The sequence below is a fragment of the Beta vulgaris genome, chromosome 3, assembly GCF_026745355.1.
Source record: "Beta vulgaris subsp. vulgaris cultivar EL10 chromosome 3, EL10.2, whole genome shotgun sequence".
Taxonomy (NCBI): Eukaryota; Viridiplantae; Streptophyta; class Magnoliopsida; order Caryophyllales; family Amaranthaceae; genus Beta; species Beta vulgaris.
This window is the reverse complement of record NC_079204.1, coordinates 46,707,332-46,716,784: the sequence shown is the minus strand read 5'-3', so window position 1 is coordinate 46,716,784 and position 9,453 is coordinate 46,707,332. Positions and strand designations below refer to the sequence as shown.

General features: G+C 36.2%; 1 protein-coding gene across 1 annotated transcript in view; it reads right to left on the bottom strand.

Moving 5' to 3' along the window:
- Positions 1–9,453, bottom strand: part of LOC104906757 (kinesin-like protein KIN-7K, chloroplastic) — a 24,197-nt gene extending 14,744 nt beyond the window's left edge. Inside the window, exons 1-12 of the mRNA XM_010695558.4 lie at positions 9,111–9,453; positions 8,751–8,992; positions 8,543–8,640; positions 7,963–8,052; positions 6,988–7,040; positions 6,116–6,181; positions 5,974–6,027; positions 5,668–5,727; positions 3,558–3,636; positions 1,342–1,409; positions 520–582; positions 285–389 (exon numbers count right to left, since the gene is read on the bottom strand). Coding sequence (XP_010693860.2) covers positions 285–389; positions 520–582; positions 1,342–1,409; positions 3,558–3,636; positions 5,668–5,727; positions 5,974–6,027; positions 6,116–6,181; positions 6,988–7,040; positions 7,963–8,052; positions 8,543–8,640; positions 8,751–8,980 — 966 coding nt within the window. The 5' untranslated portion in view covers positions 8,981–8,992; positions 9,111–9,453. The remainder of the gene's footprint in view (positions 1–284; positions 390–519; positions 583–1,341; positions 1,410–3,557; positions 3,637–5,667; positions 5,728–5,973; positions 6,028–6,115; positions 6,182–6,987; positions 7,041–7,962; positions 8,053–8,542; positions 8,641–8,750; positions 8,993–9,110) is intronic.

Below are 9,453 nucleotides of genomic sequence, written 5' to 3'. Positions count from 1 at the left end.
CCCCTCCCTTCTTGGGCCTTGTATAATTCGATCACAAGAAAACCTCACTCCTTCAATTTTGGTCACGTATTTTGGTTCCTCTCCTCATTAGACCTCAACCCTAATTCTACATCACTATGAACGTAATTCACACCGTATTTTAAACTGTGATTCCAACAAAAGAAAAAAGAAAATAGTGCTAACACGAACAAATATACTTTTTATGTTTAGACAGCATAGTAATGTCATTTCTGCTCCAAATAGTAATAATATAATTAAGTCATAAATCTATTCAGGAGCCTCACTGTTCCAAGAGTCAGCAGGCTTTTATTTATGTAGGATCCTTCTTTCCGCCGGACACCAGTGGTCTCTGCTTTGGAGCTCTCGGAACCTGCCAGATCGATGAGATGCTGCATGCATAAGTTAGATAAATCAAATTTATAAGCCTATAATGTATGCTTCAGTCTACAAGAGGGAACTTGTTGAATTTCAGAACCAATTTCAGAGTAAGGAAGAAACGCACAACCCACAGAAACATACCAGCTGTGACAGGTTAACAGCCTCTCCTTCACTGTTTTCACCACAGGGACTGCTCTCAATTGTCTGATAGGAAGACAAAGAATACAGCACTTAAAATTTCAAATAATAAGTTTCAGCCGGGTTCTCGAATCTCTAATCTGTAAGGGAAAAGGGGAGGACTTGGTGTCCACCCTCTTTTACAATTATACCTCAACTAACAAAAAACAATTACAACTTCTCCAATTAATTGGTTTTTCAAAAGAAAAAAAATATAGTGAACTTTGCAAAAAAAAAAAAAAAAATCGTACATGTTGTTACGCAATTGAACTTTTTATTTCTTTTCGCATACATCGCGTGCATATAAGGCTAGTACAAGAATAAGAACGAAACACTTGAATACCCAAACATAAAATTTGCATGTAGAATCTAGTCAACCACTATCCGGTTTATGCAATAATTTTTCAATCATAGTGTACGATGCTTATTGAACATTATATCAACTCCATCTTTTTCTCAGGCATCAAACACATTTCTATGAGCAAGTTCTCAAAGCCGCATCATTTTCAACAATTCATGTAATGCAGAGGTAAAGTATCTGAGAGATAAAGGTTATTACTTCATACAAAGATACTAAATATACTTATCAAAACATATACTAGAACCAAAACAATACATAAGATCTTCCACATGTAGATGAAATGATAGCAGCAAAAGTATGACCTTTTACTATAGATATTAGAAAAACTAGAAAGTAAAGGATTCCAAGATATAAAGTATCTGATTCAACACCCCAACTTCCATGCTTAAATAGCCTATTCATAGGACAAGATAGCAGCAACTTACCAAGGTAAATATGGTATGACTCCTACTGCTAAGAATGTTGAAATTGGTAGAGCCAACATGTCTGTGTTCTGTCACCAAAAGAAAAGATCACATAACAAATGATGGCATGGTCCAACGCGATGACATTAGAGATAACATCATCATAGCAATCGATATCAATCATAGTCATCCATTCAAATTTAAACATAAATTGGAAATTTCATAGACCTCACATTAAATTTAAGAAAATTGGTCTCTTGACATGAAGCACAAACAAGTATCAATCTTAGCGTCATAACCAATCCCAGACACAATGGACTCTATTTTGCCTCATTTCAAAAATTATAGTCTACTATTTCTCTCCCACTCTTTGCCAATCCCAGACACAATGGACTCTATTTTGCCTCATTTGAAAAATTATATTCTACTATTTCTTTCCCACTCTTTGCTACCTATACTCATCTTGGCCTCCAAACCTCTATGCCTATCTCCTCCCTTCACTTTTCTCTACTCTGGCTCCATTTCCCTCGAGTTCATGCTCTCTTAGTCTCTTCCCCCTCCCTCCCTTTACTACTTTGTTACTTACAATACATTGAGCTCGAAAGAATGCAAAAATAGGGCAAGTATGATAGAGGAGAACATATACTAAAGAACAAATTTCACTTAGTACATAAAAATCAAAAATGATGTCGCTTGCTACTTTGAACTGCTACGATCGAACAAAAACTATTCTTTAAGACATTGTTTTCGAGGTGCAAATGCAATTTACTTTAACTATTACTATAAATCTACACATAAAAATCACAAAAGTATCAGACCCAATCCCAAAACTTGGAAACTAAAAGTATACTGCCAAAGCCAAATAAGGAACAGCACTATCCTTAGACTAGTACCTATTATTAGGGAGAGACTCTTGATTCCAAATGCAATGACCTACTACTCATCAGTATAGTTGAAATGCCAACTAATCAAGGAATTATTTCATTTCACTACTATATAATACAAATCCAAATAATGATTGAATCTCTGAACTTCATCTCCTATCCTCAGAGCAAAGAAACATTTTCCCAAACACCTCAAAAACTTACGCCAGATGTTCCAACTTCTAAGAAGAGAGGTCATTAAGGTTAAACCACACAACACATGTAAAGACTATCGAGAGCCGAAGTCTCATAAGGCCCCCTTCACAAACAATCAAATGTAGAAATAAAAAGAACTTCTAAAACGGAAAATACTAGGCAAGAACAAGAGGGCTTATTTTTTGATGCTAGAAATTTTATGAAAGAAGATCAAAGAGAGAAGGGGGGATGAAGATGTGCTACTATAACTTCAAAAGCTCAAATGAAACAATTTAAAATGGTCATAAAGGAACAGGAATCATAGCAAGATTTGCAGCTTGCAACTCGACTCTTCTATCATTGTCCCAAAATATAAAGAAAGTCGAGATATAGAGTTCCGATCATCTACCTTTATCACATCAATTCTCTCCACATCCAAGAGATGGGCATTATCATAGCAGTAGAAGCAACTACTAAAATGAGACTGAGATAAGCATTACACATAGGAAACAGCTAACAAACAGGCCATTTTCCAAACCAAACACCCCATTTAAGGAACTTTTTCCTCTACTCACTACTCCTCTTGACCACTTTTGATTTTTTTTTTTTTTTAGGAACGACTACTTCTGGTTTTGACCAAAAGAAAGAAGGGAGGGGATAGCTCCTTTCTCCCTTGTGCCTTTCCACCAAGCTCTCATCTCCATGCTGCACATACATTTGAAGCAGCCTAAAGCAGGGACTGGTGTAATAGAGGAGGCAACAAAGGAATATACTAAATAGTATGTGCTTACAAAAAAATGTCAGCTTTGTAAGAAGTGCACAGAAATCAGAAAAACGGAAAACCAAGCTGAGGGTGTTCCTCCTTCAAGGTCAGGTTTAGCTCTCTTATTCACTAGAACACGCTTCTACATGATCAAAAGTGAAGCTATGATTCTCTGAATCTTGAATAGCTATAAAGATCAAAGGTATACAACTATTGCAAAGCTAACGGATATGGTGCATGTTATCTTGCTAGTCAGTCAACTAACTCGAATACCAACTGCTACAAATAGAGAAAAAAATCATGTTTTCTAAATTCTTAACATTCAGCTCAAGCCTGGAAATTCTAAATGGAATATAAAATATTATAGCAGGGCTTTACATAAATGCAGTGCTAAAGAGAGCTAGTATCACAAATACCTTCGCCAGCTGCAATCAATGACAATGCATGAGCGGGTGACAGCACCACTTCCTCCTTCACACCTTCAATGAAGATTCCCTACAATTAATTTTCGACTTTTATGAGTTATGTATGATGACATAATGTAAGCCACAGAGCAACCTCCAAAGCAAGCAATAATTTTGATTCTATAAGTCTACAGAATCCTATCTGAAAAATATTTGGAAGATGAAAGGTTAGGGGAACACGGTTGACTTTTTTAGACATATCTCCCACCCTCTCGATTGTCATCCAAAAACTTTCCATAAGAGTGATATAAGTACCTGTACAACTGAACAACCACAAAGGAAACTTATCTACTCCCATATCCTGGATAATGGATGGCAGATCTATGCCTTTATCTACAAAGAAATGCAAGGGATTGATTCCTTTCTAAGTATAATGGACCCTTAGTAGAAATCTTGCAAGGATGTCACTTCAACTAGACACAAAATTTCCATAAAAGTAGACCAGAAGGACCATCTCACACTAAGATATACGCCGACTAGGCCCACTGATTGTTAGATGAACCGACAATTAAGCTCTACATGGCGTTCTTTATCCTTGCAACTCCAAGACAACCAGCATATGATAACCAACCATTGACTCACACACAACCCTCTATATTGGATATCCATTGAAATAAATTGTAAGGCATACAAAACAATACAAGATCGAGACAGAGACTTACCTGGTTCACCAAAGGATATTGGCTATGTTAGCAGGTAGAGAGTAATAGAGAATTTACTACTTGCCTACAGTTAGCTAAAAGAACTTATATACCATTCTTGAATCGGCCAAGTGAGCTGAACCATAATAAATATATACTTGGCTTTCAGAGCACTGCCACTACCACACCAATCCTCTTCATCCGGCAAACTCATGAAAAAGGTAGCGAGACAAGAAAATCTAGAATATGCAGCCACAAACCCAGTAACTGTCACATCCACAGTTACGGTTGTGATGTCACAGCAGCAACTTGAAACGAATGAAGCACAACGTGAATATTTTTAGAAAGAAAGAACACAATGAGAGATTTTAACCTCAACTTTGCATTTTTCTAGTTTAAGTGTCCTTTCAAACATAATATGGCCAAACCTTTCATAGTACTATGTGTGTGTGTGTGTGTGTGTGTGTGTGTGTGTGTGTGTGTGTGTGTGTGTGTGTGTGTGTATAGTACTTAAAACATGAATGCCCCATCCTAGTATTAATGTGAAGAGACGCAGTTCATACACATTAACCAACTTGAAAGCCCAAGTGACACTCTTCTCCCTTCTTTGGTGTGCTCATGTTGTTTTTATGTTGCAATGTCCTTTAGCCTATTTCTGGCCAATTCTGACAAGGGAATGGATGTAACAGATAAACGAACGATATAATGTGACGCGTCAGCAATACGTAGTAGATGACGCAGCAAGGATGTGGATTTTTATCGCGGTGTTATCTTACGAATGACGCCATTTCACGGAATGACAAGTGTAAGTCTATTAAACATTGGCCACTACGTAACGGAATAAAGGAGTTCAAATTCCACAAAGCTGGATCACTCAAGGTGGCCATTACTTGAGAGGCTAACTGATAACTCAAGTGACTGGGGATACAATACATCACAACACAAATTCTGGGTGAACCGGAGGACCTCAAACTTGTAGATTTCTGATTCAAGTACTTCCAAGTTCCAAGATTTCATCAGAATGTAATGGTCTGAGCTGCTACTATATTGGGCCTTGGCTTAAAAGTCATGACGATGAGGGTTCTTACTGAAATTCCCCTAGTATCGCTGAGATTCCAATATCACATGCCAAGATAAGGAGTGGGTTAAGGGTAGGGGAGTATGTGAAGAGTTGGACCCTAAGAGACAGCAGAGAAAAAGGGGTGCTGTACTTAAAAAAAAGTTTCAATGTCAAAAGGGCTTTACCAATTCTCTACTCTCTGGTTGTGTGAAATTGTAAATTTTAAAAAACAATACAAGGATGAAGCATCAAGGACGGGATAAAAATGCCTATTCTTTCTTTATTCTTCTAATTTACCGGTAGCTAAAACAAAACAGATTCATGAGCAGAGATTCGCAATCCAAGTCCAATACGAAAGTACCTGATGGTCCTCTCTGATTCGTAGATTTTGCCCAGCTGGATTCAACAAGTCATTTACAACCTGAATAAAAACAAATATAAAACTATAATAAGGCCAAGTCAACCACGTAATAGGTTCTAACTGTATGTTGCGTTAAGTGAATTCGCGAAACAAAAAGAATTATTACACTAACATCTAGGATATTTATGTAACAAGTTCAATAATTGATGACTTAAGTAAAGTTAATGATATACTGGAAAATGTAAGCATAATTAATCGGACACATGTCTCATTGACTAAAAAGATAACATCTACTGAAACACATACCTCGTTATAAATCTCTATATATGACACGCGAAGGAGAAATTCTCGGCTAGGAGTCTAGGATATGAATGAATGTATGTCAGAAAATAGCCTTAAACAGCAAAAAATTATGTAAACTTTTTCAGGAAGGAAAGTGAATGAGAACCTCTTGGATGATACTAAAAGCATCTTTCACAGCCAATGGTATGATTCCAGGGGATCTCTGATCGCCCTGCATAGAAACGAATCATCAAAAGTAGTATCGTCAAGGCCTCAAAAAAATAAAATCACCATGCAATAACATGGTGAGTCGACAAATAGAAAAAGGTCAAAAAAAAAAAACTTCGATATCCCATATGGCTCCACCTAATGCCTTTTAGGAATAAACTAAGCATATATGAGTAAATGACAATGTTAACAATTTAAATGAAGTGATAATCTTCCCCAAAAAATTGAACACTAAAACAGTATCAATAAGATAAACAGATAATGGCACATAAATTCTACAACTACATATATGTTACTCCAGCTCGTTTAATGAAAGAAAATTATTTTGCATTGCCAGCTGGGAGCGGGATAATTAAAGAGGCCACTCAAAGCTGCAATTCCTAAAGTAGCAATGAAGGAAAAAATCTTAGCAGCTGAAAAAAAAATCATTAATGTTGAGTTTGACAGGGTCAATGTCAGTTGATCAATTCTGGCCACATTCATTCAGCAAAAGCCAAGTATATATATAATATGAAATAATATGGATCAAGAAAATTTCTCATGTCTTGCACGACATAGATCGGATATACTGCGCCTCAGAGAAGCATAATCCAACAAATACAACCAGGAAAAACTTCTCCCTCATGTGTGATTGATTGGAAGTCCAGAATGCAGCTTGATTGATTGAAAGTTCAACTCAAACACTCGTGGAAATCAAATTGCAACAGCAGTGGTGTAGCAATTCTGTGCAGTTAATGATCAAGAAAGGATGCATGCTCAACGATTCAATAATAGACAAATTACACAGAAAAGACGTGTTATTGGTCTCACATGCATAGTATGAGTCTTCCCACTGCTGGTCACTCCATAAGCAAATATAGTGCCTATTACAACCAAAAAAGAAAGTCAACTTCCATACTCCAATTTATCAACATGATTGACCTAGTTGACGATTTCAGCAAGAAAGAAAATATACATAAGCGCAGCAGCAAAATGTAAAAGGGAGGATTTCGCACAAATTTTTGGACAGAGAAATAAAAGCCACAGTATATGACAGTGAAATCCAATTAGGTTTACAACGCAATAGGACAAGTAGGAGGAAATCACGCGAACACAAAACTGATAAGAAGTAGCCTTAATACAAAAGCATTTGCAATTAGAATTTGACAAAAGATACAGCCATGAAAGAAATAGTCAACATATGGTATAGACTAATATCAGAGACCAATGAATCAAATGCCAGTATTATGGTGCAGATAAAGTGTGATGTTAATGTTACCCTTCATTGCAACCATACAAGTTCTGGTTGAGTATAAAATGTTTGCATGATACTATAAGACAAACCTACTGAATGCATGAACAATTCAAACTCATTAGGTTTTCTGTAAGATGATGGTCAAAAAACTGACAGCTTCACAAAACTGAGGCCCTTTGAAAAATTTGGAAAATGAAAGAATGAACTCATGTGGATCAAATAGGCTTAATGGTGTCTTCTTTCAACTTTTTTATAATTACTTTAACAAAAATAAGTTTAAATAAGTTCAGAATTCTAATAAGCTCTACTAAGTTTTATATTTTAAATTCACAACTACAATAAGTTTCGATAAGTCCAAATAAGGTCGGATCAGATAAGCCAAGTTCAGTTGAATAGAACACTCTCCAATGGAGGTAATAAGGTAAGTAAATTTCTAAAAGATACAAATATACCGCTAACTCGTGATATGTTAGCAAGGATAGGTCATAGATAATTGAAGACACAAATGCATAGTTCAGCTAGATCAGAAAACATTCTAACTTGCTTAGTACCATTGATGCCCTCCATCGCACCATTGACAGCATGCTGAGCGGCAACATCATAAACATGTCGTGTTGTGGTTGTGGGCCCAAAAACTCGATCTACAAAGATAAAAGGGACTTTTAGATAAGAAAACAAAATAAAAAAGCAATCCATCTAGAAGACCACATGTGACATGCCTCTTACCAAATAAAGAAACAGAAAAAAGAGCTCTAATTCTGCATTAATGATCTTTCCTGATAAAAACTTCCACCAGCTTTCATTAGATTAGTTGGTGTCCCTTAACATACCAAGTATAACACCATGACTGCAATGACTCCACAATATGTCCTCTGATATCCGAAGTACTTAGCTAATCCACACCAAAAATATGCATTTCAAACTGAAAACTTCTATGTTATCAACTATATATATCGAATTTTATTTCTCCATCATTGCTGTACGACGTTACATACTTACATTGAAGACAATAAATGCTAGCAACAGATATTAGAAAAACTTCTAACTGTAAAACAACATCAAACTCTTCACTAAGACTCAAAATTATACCTACATTACCAAATTATCAATCATGCATGTATAGAAAATTACCATAGGCGTACGCTATCGACGGATTATGCTCACTCCTCACAACCGTCTCGCCATCAGCATACCACGCAATCTCCTCTCCTTGCCTAATTTCCTTAGGACTAATTCCACGCCATTACAGCCAATAAAATTATTAATAAAATTATTTAATAACAAAAAAGAACTTCATTAAATTGATCAAAGCAAATTAAAATAAAAGCAAAATTTTCACCTGAGAGGACGAAAGCGAACTGTGACGGTGACATTCTCTTTCGATTTATCAGCCTCAACAACGGCACTCTCAGAGTAGTACTGATTATGAGGCTTACTCCTCGCCGAAGATGACGCCGGAGAATCCTGTCCATCAACCGAAGTTTCTAGAAACTTCTTAGACGATGATGTAGTTGAAGATGATGCAGAATTCGCCATTTTTCTTGATTTTAACCCTTGCTTCGACGCCATTTCCTCTATAAACTACTCAATTGTAGCAACAAAATAATCAATTCCACATTTCACTCAAAATTACACAGAATTAAAGCAAATGAAACAAGAACACAAAAAAAATCGAAATTTTCAAAAAAAAAAAAATTACCTTAAGAATGATATTTATCTGCACATTGCGAAATTAAAGGAGTAATTTAAAGAGATCTAAAATGTGAGAAGAACAATCGTAATCAATGAGAGCAAAGTGCGACCACTTTCTCTCTCCTGTTAATAGTAAAATTGATGGAGCTAGGGTTTGTTCGACTTTTTTAGCTTGGCTTCGAAGCGATTCTCTCTCTATTTTCTCTGTTTGTCTGTGATGAAAAAGGGAAGTTTTTCCCCAAATAATCCACTTTTTTAGGAGAGAGAAAATGGAGAGAGTGTGACTTGAATGTGAACAACAACGTCCAGCTAGAGAGAGGAGAGAGAGTGACTGAGTGTATAAGTTTAAA